The sequence below is a fragment of the Crocodylus porosus genome, unplaced genomic scaffold (assembly GCF_001723895.1).
Source record: "Crocodylus porosus isolate Cpor-Errol unplaced genomic scaffold, CroPor_comp1, whole genome shotgun sequence".
NCBI classification, from domain to species: domain Eukaryota; kingdom Metazoa; phylum Chordata; order Crocodylia; family Crocodylidae; genus Crocodylus; species Crocodylus porosus.
The window spans coordinates 27,718,813-27,732,636 of NW_017728948.1; the positions used below are offsets into that span (position 1 = coordinate 27,718,813).

General features: G+C 40.1%; 1 protein-coding gene across 4 annotated transcripts in view; it reads left to right on the forward strand.

Annotated features, from left to right (window-relative positions):
- Positions 1-13,824, forward strand: part of CC2D2A (coiled-coil and C2 domain containing 2A) — a 112,828-nt gene that overhangs the window by 31,830 nt on the left and 67,174 nt on the right. For 3 of the 4 annotated variants that reach the window (XM_019553089.1, XM_019553092.1, XM_019553090.1), the window contains exons 9-12: positions 1,591-1,800; positions 2,733-2,839; positions 11,396-11,536; positions 12,387-12,543. In XM_019553089.1, coding sequence (XP_019408634.1) covers positions 1,591-1,800; positions 2,733-2,839; positions 11,396-11,536; positions 12,387-12,543 — 615 coding nt within the window. Of the gene's footprint in view, positions 1-802; positions 824-1,590; positions 1,801-2,732; positions 2,840-11,395; positions 11,537-12,386; positions 12,544-13,824 lie in introns of those variants that run through there. The other variant, XM_019553093.1, reaches the window with a different exon arrangement.

A 13,824-nucleotide genomic window follows, 5' to 3' on the forward strand; every position in this document is an offset into this window, starting at 1 on the left:
AATTTTTCACAGTCCTGAAAATTTAAATCAGTTAAAATTTAAGCAAAAAAATTTGGTTCAGTAACAAACATTGATTTTTTTTTTTCTTCAAGATGTCAAAATTATTAAAAAAAAAAAAGAAAATCTAATTCTGCAAAGTCTATTTAAATGATAGAATTAACCCTGGGAGTACTTTGGCAGGGTTTCCAGGAGGGGTTAGCTAGCACACTCTACCATGGGCGGACAGATTGAGTTCTGTTTTTTTGGAAGAGGCTGGAAGAGTTGTTTGTGGATCTGTAACCCTGAATTCTCAAACATGATTTTTGATAAACAAGATACAACTTGGACTTTAAGAAGGTCTTCAATACAGTACCCCATCCTATTCTTATAAACAAATTGAATGGCTGTGCCATAGGCAATTACACAGCCAGGTGGGTGGCAAATTGGCTTAAGGGTCATACCCAGAGAGTGGTGGTGGATGGGTCATTATCCGCTTCAAAAGATGTGAGCAGTGGGGTCCCCCAAGACTTGGTCCTTGGGCCGGTGCTGTTCAATATCTTCATCAGCGACCTGGATGAGGTCACAGAATGCACTCTGTTCAAGTTCACAGATGACACCAAACTATGGGGCAAAGAAATACACTGATGGGAAGAAACCAAAACAGGACCTGGACAGGTTGCAGAAGTTGGCAGAGAACAATAGGATGCAGTTTAACAAGGAAAAGTGCAAGGTGCTGCACCTAGGGAGAGGGAATCACCAGCACACCTATAAGCTGGGGGATGACCTTCTCAGCAGCACAGCAGCAGAATGAGATCTCGGAGTCATTGTCAACTTCAAGATGAATGTGTCATCAATGTGACTAAACAGCAGAGTTAACTGCGCTTCGTCATGCATTAGTAAGTGCATGACCAGGTCCAGGGAGGTGATGATCCCCCTGTATGTGACACTGGTTAGGCCATAGCTAGAGTACTGCATCCAATTCTGGGTGCCACAATTCAAGAGGGATGTGGACAATCTTGAGAGGGTCCAAAGGAGGGCCACTCATATGGTTAGAGGCTTGCAGGGAAGCCCTTGTAAGGAAAGGCTGAGGGCCCTGGATCTTTTCAGCCTCTGCAAGAGAAGACTGGTGCAGGGATCTTGTGGCAGTATATATATTCACTGGGGGGGAAGCAGCAGGAAATAGGTAACGCTCTGTCTTTCAGAGCACCCCTTGGAACATCCAGAAACAATGGCCGCAAGCTGATTTGAGAGTAGGTTAGGTTGGACATCAGAAATAACTTATTCATAGTTAGGGTTGCCAGAATCTGGAACAGGCTTCCAAGGGAGGTGGTGCTCTCCACTACCTTGGGGGTCTTCAAGAGGAGACTAGAAAAGCACCTGGCTGGGGTCACATGACCCCAGCACTTTTCCTGCCACTGGCAGGGGTTTGGACTTTACGATCCTTTTGAGGTCCCTTCTGACCCTAGCGTCTATGAATCCTCTACAAACTTTGTATTGTTGAAACAGATAAGATTATTAGGTTATTGCCAATTATGGGATCATCTTTCCATTGTTTAATGTATCTTTCAGAATAATCTCACAATACAATTTTAATCTTTTCTTTTCTTTCAGGCAATAAAACTGGTGCCTGCGAACCAATATATTGTTGGCTCTGGGGATCCTCAGAGCCAGTTTCAAATGGACATAGATATTTCTGGGTTAATATTCACCCATCATCCTTGTTTTAGTCGTGAGCATGTTCTGGCAGCCAAGCTGGCTCAGTTATATGATCAATATCTAGCACGAAAACATCGAAATCTTGCCCAACTTCTTACAGATAAGGTATTTTCACTATGTTCTTTTGGATTGCTGACATAGTTGGTAGATGGGTTAACATTAAAACTGAATTTGAGATTTAAAAAATGTAACAGTGTATTTTCTAGGTATGTGCCATAGTTGATATGTTTTGGCAAGTTAATTCTATGTTGCTAGAAAAGATGTTTAAAAATGTATCTATTTGGTCTTTAAAATCAGATCTTCTGATCTTCAGTATCATTTGATTACTGATTTAAACCATAGTCAACAGATTTCATAAAACATTCCAAGTTTAATGCAGCCTTATATTTGTAAGTTTATTAACTACCTTGATTTATTTTAAAATTAAATCTATAAAAGTTAGTAGTTTCAGGCAGTAAAATGGAGTACACTTTATGTAGCATCCTTTATACAGAATATCAAAAAAGTTCCTCGGTGGACATGTTTACACAAGATACTACTGTGCAGTGGTTGCTGCACGTTTATTTAGTACTTTTATTAGCAAGTACTAAATAAATGTGCAGTTACAACTAGAGTTACTGTGCAGTAGCCTAATAACTGTGCAGCACCATTTTAGCACTGCCCCAGTGTGTGTATGAACATGCCATATGTTCAATTTAAGGCAGCATGCATTGTATATGGAACATTCTTTATGGCTAGTTATTCCTAATATGGCACCTTGAGTTGGGTGCGGAAGTAACACTGGTGCCATTTATAGCAAGTCTGTGAGATTTGCCATTTGCTAATCTCTCTGAATTTCTGAACTCTCTGATTTCTGAGGTGTATCATTTCAAGAGGATACAGAGTGAGAAGACAAACTAAACTCTTTTACATTTTAGGGCTAGCAGTTTTCTATCTGGCAACTAATTTGTTCATTTCAGGTTATAGATCAGTGTTTCCTCCATAAACAGTGAAAGCATCATGAATTGTTTGTTTGCTTGTTTGTTTGTCTGTTTAAGCTACATGCTCTGAGGAATGCTGTGGGATGTAACGTGGACATCAATAGAACCAATATACCTAACCCTGTTGCACACCAGAGTATAACTGACTATAAATTTGAAATCAGGTAGGCAAAATTTCATCAAATTATTTCTTTCTCAGATTTTATTCCAGTTTTTGTTCTTCCTGTTGGTACAGAACTATAAATACTACAAAATGAAGTTTGGCATGTTAAATATTTGTGTTTATGGAACTAGGCTGGACAGTCCAAAAAACAACCTAGTCAAACATCCCAGAAATCATTCGCTGAATTTACATGAAACCAGATAGTGCCATGTTTAATGTTGCATTCCAAGAAATCCATTTTTATTATATGATGTACTTTTTTTCTGGGTGATTTAACAGCTAGAAACTCCCAAAGGAAGCTGAGGAGATGTATGTACTTTTTAGATGATTAATAAGTTATGTTAGTTCAAGCTTTCGAAGTGCTCTAAAATACTTTGGATGTGTATTTTTCACAGCATTCGGTTGTCATTAAGAAAGTAATAGTCCCGAGGACAAAATCAAGTTGCTATTGCATTTTTTTTCACTCTGTGTCAACTGTGTTTTGCTCTTGTAAAAAATTAATAACCACAAACAATGAACCTTGCTATTGTCAGCTATCACTATCCATATGAAATACGGATTTCCACTTAAAAATTCAGATTATTTCCACTTGTGTGGAATCTGTGTATGTAGCATGAAGAGTACATTTCTGGCCCCATTGAACCATTGACTAACAAAAAAAAGGACCTTGGTAGATCTAATCCATTGCCCTGCCCTACAGCTCAATCACTCCTAACAGATATTTTGTCTAACCCATTCTTAAAGACTTCCAACGATGCAGATTCTACAACCTCCTAAGTAATCTATTTCAGTGCTTAATTACAGTTAGAAAGTTTTTCTTGCGTCTTACCTAAATCTTCCTTGGTACAATTTGTGCCCATTACTACTTGTCTTCTCCCCTGGAGAACAGTTTATAATCTTGCTGTTTTCAGTAACCTTCATAGTATATTGCTTTGTAGTTGGGCAAAGCTCATCTTAAAGTCTACTAGTTTTCTGAGAATTTAAACCCTGGTCAGATGCCAGTTTATATGAATATGTGCCTGCGTGCATATAGGCATAAAGATCATCAGCTGAACATAACATTTTTGTAACAATATACTGGCACATGACAATACATTGATAATTAAATATAATTTTCTTAAAAACTGGATCCCTTAGATGACTGGAAACCAGAAAAAAGAGCTTTATATCTCCTGTTTATATGCAAGTCATATTATAGTGTGAAGGTTGAAGGGGGCCTATGTGAATTGTTAATCTCAATTAACATATTAGGGGGAAAAGAAGATTATAAAAAAGGAAAAATCCATAAAATCTGGCCTTATTCATGCTACTGTTGGCTTAATAATTCATATCTTTTTACTTGGAGAGAGTAAGGATATAGGATGTACCTGAAGAACACATCTTCAGCTGACCAGTTCAAGGTTGGACATGACGGTTTAGGTACAAAAGTATAACATGTAATAATGTACCATGCGAATGATCAGAAACTTCACCCTGTCAGTTGAGCATTTTTCACATGGAGGTCAAACAGGCTGACACTTTGTATATGCACAGAACTTTCATATACTTTCTGGAGTGTTATGATTTAATTTATTTAGATGTCATCTATTTCATTTTCCACCTTGTATCAGGAAAATATACATATATTTTATTTAATCTCAGTTTAGAGAAAGTTAAATAGTAAATGTTCCTTTGGCCTATTGTAAACAATTGCTTTTTAAAATTTTTTCTTCTCAAATTTACTAATGTTTTATTGTTCCTAGAGGAGCAGTGTATTTCTGGAAAGCTTTCTAGAACATTTTTGGTTTTCTGACGGAGAATTATTAACAGATGAGCAGTATCTCACCAATTGGGAGCAGCTGTTATTCTCTTCTGTATGACCTAATTTGGGGATCTGAAGTCCAATTTAAATGTAATGCAAAAGACTGTTGATTTACACAGTTGAATCATTTCTAACTAATGCTCCCATTCATTACTCTTCTCAGGTAGATTATGTGCTTCCCTAAAACTTTTTGCTTGTTAGTCTGTAGCAAAAATAGAACTTGGATACAAGTCTTCTGAAGCTTTTATTTAGAAAAGTGTTTTCATGTGATGCCTTGCTTACTAGAAAATAACACGTACAATTAGACTTGCCCCATGCCTAATCTTGATAGAATCAGCTGAGTGACTGTTAGTTTTGAATTGTATTAAGCAGGAATGCTAACTGTTTCCTTGAAGTTGCATGATAAATAATGTTTTACATAGCCTCCAAAAAACTATTCAGAATGAATTTTTCCTTCCTTTTGATCCCACCTTTGCACCATATGAGATAATGAGTTGATTTCAAACAGTGTTTGTTCTAGGCCTGTTTCCCATTGTCATAAATGGGATGCTGTGGGCAAGTTATTGCTAACAGGTTAAGATGTATAAAATTATTTAATATAAATCAGTAGTATTTTATAAAAATTATCATTATTGTTTTTAGATAATAAATCATAGGTAGCAAAGAGTTTCCGGTACCTGAATTAGTAATAAAACCTGTTATTAATGAGAGCATATGGATAGCATAGAGCTATAATAAACACAGGCCAGAAAAAGGAACATTTTTTTTTTTTTACATAGTTTTGGATTTGTATGAGGAGATGTTTTCTAAGATATGATGCATGCTGAGCGTCCTTTTAACTAATAGGTGCTTAAGAAAAGTGATTTATCATAAACTTAAAGCAGACAATGATGTGCAGGTTTCTCTGAATTGGTGGGGTTCTGCCCCCCAGCCCTGCCAAAGGGGGCCCCCAGCAGCCAGGGCTACAGGGCCAGGGATCCAGGTCCACTGCTCCCTGCCCTGCTCCCCCAGCAGTGACCGAGCCCTGGCTGTTGCCCATGGGAGGCAGGAACTGCTGGAGCATGGAGCCTGGAGCCTGGTTCCCCTTCCCCCATGGGCAGCATGGCCTGAGAGGAGTGGCAGGGATGGTTGTGGGCTTGGGCTCTCTGTGCTGCTCTCAGGGCTCCACAGCCCAGCAGGGAGGACCTAGCATGGTAGGGCAGAGTGGGGCGCGGCAGGGAAGCTCCCTGCTGCTGCAAGTCCTATGCTGCCTTGCCGAGGTGCCCCTGCCCGCCCAGCAGCCTTGAGGGCCACAAGTCTGTGCTGCTGTCTTCACTGCTTCTGGGCAGGCGGGGTGGCTCTTCCCCAGGGTGTTGCAGGGCTTGCGGAGGCAAAGAGCTTCCCCATCCAGCTCTGCTCTGTCCTGCTGTGTCAGGTCCCACCCACTGGGCCACCAGAGGCTATGGGGGGAAGGCAACAGGGTGGGGAGCCCCAAGCCCCACCCTGGACAGCCTGCCCTTGCCCCAGCTGTGCACAGATCTGGGGGGCACGTGCCCCCCCTTGGCCGCCTCCCAGGAGCATACACAGTGGCTGGGAGCTAGCTCCACTCCGTGCCTCCAAGACAAGCCGTCTGTGGTCCCTTCCCACTGGGGCCCTGTGGCGGTACATTAGGGCCCTGGGTCCCAAGGCCACATGCTGCCCAGCTGAGCAGTAGCCCCATCCCTGCCCAACTCCATTCTTCCCTATGGGGGCCTCAGTCTCCCCTCACCCCTCCCACCTAACTTACCTGCAGGAGTTGCTATGCAGCACGTGCACGTGGCATCTCCTGCCTGACTGCTCTCCTGCTGCTTCCCACAGTCCCTTGCAGGCTGGAACTCTGCCACCCTGCAGAGAGCTTTTCGCAAAGGTGGAAACCCACGTGTTTCTGTTAAAATGAGAAGTCTGCATTTTTCCTCAGTTAAAAGGGAAAAATCCACATTTTTTTTTCCTGTTTCCCATGGGAAATGGAAAAGACGGATCCTTGTTGATGAAATCCTGTTGCTCTTGGAAAAATTATCGTCTCAAGGAAAGCCATGGAGGAATTAATCTCAAATGGTATTTCTCAAGCAACATCAGTATACACCACATCATCACTAGACCAAATAATGAGAAGTAAAATGACCGAGGTTCATTCACCTGCACTTCTACCAGTGTTGTGTATGCCAGCACCTGCTTACTGTGCCCCTCTAAGGTCTACAGCCAGGGCATCCCTACTTGTAAAAATAAATGCCAGTCTAACATAAAATGCACAGGTCTGCAGCACAATACTTGAACTTTTCTGGACATTCCATTTCCAACCACAGCATAGTTGTTCATAGACAGTAAAACTTTAAAAACTAACTCGAATGGGAAATTACAGAACAAGAAATCCATTTGCAGACTGTCTTGTGTTGAGTATAGTTTAAATCTGGACTATGGATTCTTATCCCATTACCTGGATTAGCTTTTGTGACTCCCCCCCCCCCCTTTGTTTCTGTGTGTTTATTGTTTGATTGTTTGTCTCATCCAGTACTTCCCTACTCCCCACCTTTTGAATCCAAACCACACCGAATACACTGCTCTGCGTGTGTCCTTTCACAGCATCTGATCAAGAGAGTTCAGGCTTACAAAAGCTCATGCTAGATCTCTGATATACTCAACCTATAGGGTGCAAATGTGCCCTATCTTCAGACTAACACAACTGAGTACCTCTCTAACTCAAGATCATTTGGCTATTGTAGGACTAGGATTTCTTATACCTGTCATATTCTTTGGAAGCAGCTTCATTGTTGGAAACTGTTTTGTATCTGAGTTTGTGGTAGAATTTTTACCACCTGAAGTTGTTTGTCTTAACTTTAAGTTGTATGTATATTGGTGAACACCTGTCTGAGCCTTGCATTATTGCTTCCATAATGGTGGCACACTCATTGAGAATTATAGATTACAGATCTAGTGTAGATAATATTCTTCTAACATTTCTCTCTCCTTTTGGTAGCAAAATAGTTGTTGGAATTCACAGTGTTTAGCTGGAAATTCGGCAAAGCCTGTACACCCCATCTGTATTGTTAGACTTGCTGTTAACTGGTCTGTATTGTAACTAGAGTCCACAGATTAATTTGTATTGGGGTGGGCAGGCAAGTATTTAAAATACTGAGGCAAAAGGATGTTCAGGAGCCATAAGGTTTAGCCACATAACCTAAGAGTTAAAGCTCAGACTGGATATCCACTGGACTTTGTGAGAGTTTGTGTAAAAGAGCCCAAAATAGACACATGCACAGGAATGTATTAAATCAAATGTAAATATGTTGTTAGCTATAATGAAAAGTAAGTTATAAAACAGGATAGAACAGTAAAAAAAAGTTATATTCATAGATACCAGAGTCGCCTTCAGTATGCGAACACAGATAACATGCTGGCGTTGCTTTGCAACCTTGGCCACTGGGCAAGAGATTTACAAATTCATACTCCTTCTCTCATGCAGAACAGTCTCCTCTTTCTCAAACGGTCAGCTATTACAGAGCTTGCATATACCAAACCTTTTTCTAGTCAGATGTTGAGGTACTTGGATAAATACTTCACTTGGACTATTAGGTCAGTGCACACTACCCCTTCCTGCCTTCCAGATCCCTAGGTTCATTTCCTCTAGGCTTCCCCAACAGAAAGCAGAGCCTAAGTCCTCCATCTCAATATCAGGGTCAGGGTACTACTTTACCAGAAGCTACAATTCCTGCAGCTCTAGGAATATGACGCAAAGAAATTACTGAGGGCTTGATTAGAGAAGAACTGTGTCCAAGTTCAGTTCTCTAAGAGCTCACCTCACGTACACCCAGGACAGCACCCGAATCAGCATGCTTCACGGATCAGAGCCTCTCTCTGGAACAGAAACCCCCTCCTGTTCCAACACACAAGCTAACCTCAGATTCTTTCACCCCTTCTTACTCATCCAATCACTTCACGCTCTCGCCTGTTCATCAGAAAGTTTTGTATTAAGTACACCCTTAGACTGTATACTGTCCAAACAGGTTCTCACTTACCTCATGCAGTCTGCAGTAATTCCCATCGTCAAACTTGGTGTGAGCAAGCGTTCAATACAATGTCCTGTCCAATCAAATGCCTTTGTATACACTAGCATGCTATTGCACACAATGCCATACCTTGCACTCAGCACTCAACAGGTGGATGCTAGCTACTACGTGTGCTCTGCAGCAAAACTAGGTCGCTTAAGTCAGCCAAGGGCAAGAGTTCACTCTTCCTAGAATAATCTTAACTGAAATGACTACTGCACATGCACAGTATACGATCTTATGCACTTAAAACAGCAACTCTAACAACTTAGGCAAGGGAGTTGTCTAGTGCACTAAAAATTTCTCTCATCGTTGCAGTCTCTTTTCTTGTCCTCCATATTCTTTTCTCCCCAGTTGCCCCCCTATCCCGACACATGCTTTTTCTTTCTCTTTCTCTTATTATTTTTCCTTTCTTTCAAGACCTCTCCTCTTTCCAACTGTCTTTGATTGCTGTTTCATGTTCTTTTACTAGGATGTAATGTCTGTAATGAAAAGGCTTACTGAGAACAGTCCTACCTCAAAAATGATTTAAAAAAATGGTATTTTTATAAAATACTTTTAAATGAAGGTACCACATACTATTAATGCCACTGAAGAGCCTTAGGATGTGGATACACTTCTCTGATGAAAGAAGATATTCTTTCTTTGGCTACATAACTGGAAGCATTTAGGCATGAATCTATAAATAAATATAAAAACCAATACAGACAATAGTAAACTCAGAGACAAACAAATCAAAACCTGCAAATAAAATATTAACAGCAGCAAAAAACCAGCCTTATAATAAACATATCCTAGAAAGAAAAATTAATGTTGGGTTTTGGCTGGAAAGATGACACATAGGACCTCAGTACTCTATAGCTTCACTCCCTGCTCTCATTTGCTGTAGCTCTACTTAGTACAATTCAAAGCTATCAAGTAACCCTATCATACTTTCTAAATAGGTTGGTGTAGGCTGTGGAGGTAAGATGTCTCAGACTTCTCTGGATAAAGGCTTATAACCTAGTTCAACAGCTGCATTGTGGGTAATTTTTCAAACTTAGGCCCTAAAGTATTTTATTAATGTTGTGTAGGAGTGAATAAAATACAGGTTTTGGAAACAAATACATCATTGTTCACCTACATTGGAAACTTGTCCTCTATATTAATTTCAGAATCAAAAAAGACTTCCAGGTTGCAGAGCTTATCAAGCTGCTTGTGACTAACTTCATTATAGAGAGCAAATATTCAAGGTATTTGCTAACCTGTTGATTAAGCCATTGGTTTTTGGAAAGTCTTTATTTTAAGATCTGTTAAAGTATTTGAAAGCAGAAACAAAGTTTGTGCAAATAATAAACATAAGCTACTGCATATCTGAATCTTAGCTTTAAAAACCCCTCTCAGCATCCTGTTTTAGAACCATAATGGTCTAGGTTGAGTATCTTTTTATGTAAATTACTTTTGTGTTTACTAGTCATTTAACTGTCACAACAGTGCTGAGACCATAGTCATTTAATTCATCCTATAAAGCCAATTACAAAAGAAAATAGACTTTATTTTCTAGAAGTACATCCTTGCTTAAAGATTCAAACTCACATATCCTTTATGTAATGGTGTAGAAGATGGAAATAGTTCCAAATGTCAAATATCTACACCAAGCCAAAAGAAGTTGTTAATTTTGTTTGTGTTTGGAGTCCTCCAGGGCAATGACATGATTTACATTACTTCATAGATGCGTAGTTCTCATTGGCTGCTGTCTATACACGCTGGGCCAAATTCGTCTGTTTGTGTCATGCCAGGATCAGGACAGCTGGGTCTAGGGCCACTTGAGGGATCAAGGTGCTGACCAGGACCACGATGGCAAGCAGTATCCAAGGACAAACCAGGTCAGGGAGCTGAGAGATCAGTCAGAGAGTGGAGTCGAGGAGCAGGCTGAATCCAGGGATTGGAGGTGTAGACAGAGAGCAAGATTACCAAGAGGTGAAGCCAGGAGATCGGTCAGAGAGCGGAGTCTAGGATCAAACTGAAAGAAGCTGCAGCACAGTCATGAGTCAGGTAGAACCCTACTGCTCAGACACTTCCTGGTCCAGCTAAGGGGTTTATATGGGGGAAGTGGCAGATTAGCAGACTCCAGCCAGCCACTCCAGTGACAGGGAGTGGGTGGAGGGTGAGGCTCTGCTGGATGCTTCAAGTCAGCCGTGACCAGTCTGGACGATCTGTAGGGTGGCCAGCTGGCACAAATGGCTTTGTTGGTTAGGCTGAGGCCCCAGGTTTGAGGCTGCAGACTAACCATTTATTAGTCCATTTTGTTCATGCAGGAGTTCAGCCTGTTAATTTTAAAATGTGTTTTGTAATGTATGGCTGTACTAGGCATTACTTCATAGCGGCAGTGTTGGATTATTGTTTACACATATTGAGGTTAAAATGCTTTTAATAACATACAGCTGTAATAAGCCTTTTTGAAGACTTGGAGAACTCTGAAGAATTACTGTAATTGGAGTCAGATTGTCGGTAATTTAAAAGAACAGAATGCAGATCTTAAAGGAAACTACATCTTGTTATCTTCAAATCTTATGCAGGTTCTTATGCTTTCTTGGTTTAAAAGTCATTGCAGACATCAGTCAAGTTGAAAACAACATAATTACTACATCACAGATTCTCTCTGTATTGTTTTGTCTAGTTATGTAAATTCAGTTTTGTTTGTATATATTTGTAGGCAAACACGACGACTTCGAGATGCCGAACAAGAAAAAGATCGAATGTTGCTCAAGACTATCATAAAAGTTTGGAAAGAAATAAAATCCCTGCGTGACTTTCAGAAGTTTACTAGTACACCCATAAAACTATATTTGCGAAAGTATGTTTTGATAACATTTTTGTTACTTCATGAGCCAGCAGTTGGATTTCATGGAGCACAGTCAAGTTTGGGAACTCAAAAATTACATGAAATAGACACTAAGATAAGTCTTTAGCCAACAATTGTTATAGGGTGGACCTGCTACTCTTCCTTTTTTAGGTTAAAAGTTACAAGTAATTGTTGTAGCAGAGAGAAATTTCCAGAGGATAACAAATAAAGGCAGAATTAAGTTAATCATTGATAGTTACTGTCCGCTTTCTATTCTTTTTGCATCTATCACAAATCTTGACACTAATTCCCTGCCATTTTGAAGTATTTATTATATGCTGCATATAAATTGTTCTGGAATGTCTCTCATATTTTATGACTTACTTAGGTTTATCACCACATTAGCTCATTAATTTCTAATTAATTTTATTTTAAGAGAATACAATCACTTACAAACTAATGGCAACAAAGGGGTGAGATTTGCTAAATACTGCATTGAAGAACTGTAGTATGTGAAAATTAATTTACTAATTAAAGTTTGTAGTTCCTTAATAAGAAACTCATTTCAGGATTCCAAAAACTTTCTTTGTATTTATCTGAACTTACGAAAAAGATAGTATTGCTAGAGCCACTCTGCTGAGAATTGTTTGAAAAATTACCCTGTGTGGTAACGTAAATGAAAGGAAGGCTAAGATGTGAATGAATTTTTCAGTAGAACATATTTTTGGTATAGAGAAAGGACTCAACTTTGATTATAACATTGTTCTGTAATGATTATTTTGTCATTTATAAGCTCAATAATACAACATATAGACCTAATAGTGCATGGTACATTGTCAAATTATACCAAACTGTTTTGAAGGGAAGAGGTTGACCGAAGATCAGATGAAAAAGCATTTGAAGAAGAAGTTCAAGCTGAAATAAATGAACTTTTGGAAGAATATATAGAAGAATACGAGAAAAAAATGGAAGAATACAAAACTGCATTACAAGAGTGGAAAACCTGGAGGAAGGCAAAGGTAATGGAAACAGCTCGTATTTTCTAGATTGCATTGTTGCTAAACGTGTCTTCGAGGTATCTTCTGTTAAGTCCTACTTCAGGATTGTCCTGCTTTGAGCGGGGGGTTGGACTAGATGACCCCTTGAGGCCCCTTCCAATCCTAATTTTCTATGATTCTAAGGTAGCTGAAAGTCAAGGATGGTCATGTACAAATGTTTAAACCACAGTTGGGTTCACATGGATAAATTAAGTTTAGGATTGTTGCTAAATTCTTTTTATGCTAATTCTATTGACGCATGTTGTTTTTGGTTGAGTACAGGAAGTTACACTTTCTGAAAAGCCTTGTCTACATTACAGAGTTTTTTGTTCATAGCAGTATTTGTCATGGACAAATGTTCACTTGCAGCAGAGTGCAGCAGCTGTTGTGCTTTAACTGTTACATTTGCAGAAGCCTGTAGCAATACAAGTTTGCTAAATCACTCAAATTTATAATCATATATTGCCTACAGCTAAATCATATGTTGCCTACAGCAATATGATTATAACAAAACTGCTCCAGCTTTAACCCTGCTTCATCCAAGTTTGTCTCAGCATGTGGCTCTGGAGCCAGCATGCAGGATCAAACCCAGCACACCAGGTCCAGGGCTGTGTGCCAGGTCAGAGCTGGTGTGCTGGGTCTGGGCATGGATCAACCCAATCCATTAGTAATTTGGTGATGGAGGAAGGGCGGAAAGTATTGTCAGTGTTAATTACAATGGTTCCCAGAATTGCACCAAATTTTCCCATTCCAAATTTCCAGACCCATGGGTATCACTTTTCCTCACATATAATGCTCACCTAGATTCTGCCTAGCTGGTTTAGGGGATAAAGGTTACATATGAGGGCCTTGTTTTATGTTGCACTTCAAGCCACTCAGATGTTGATCAGTTTTCGTTCTAGCTCAAGTTTGCAGCAGTCATGCCTTAAGGCGAAAAACCTTCTCTCACTCTTCTCAAGCTGCACAGTTGTGACTTGGCACTAGAGCAGGAGTGGGCAATTATTTTGTGTGGAGGGCTGCTTACCACATTTTGGCAAGCTGTTGAGGGTTGTATGAGTAGCTCTACCCCTGGGCAGGTGCCTCGCCCCCTGGTTGCTATCTTGGACTGGAAGTCCCCATTCCCCCTGCCCCCCCAACCTCTGACCCTTGCCACCAGAAGTCCCTCCCCTTGCCCCTGAAAGTACTCCATTGAGGAAGAGGGTTTGCTATCGTAGAACTGGAAAAAAACAAATTACGTACTAAAAGTCAAATACCCATAATGTT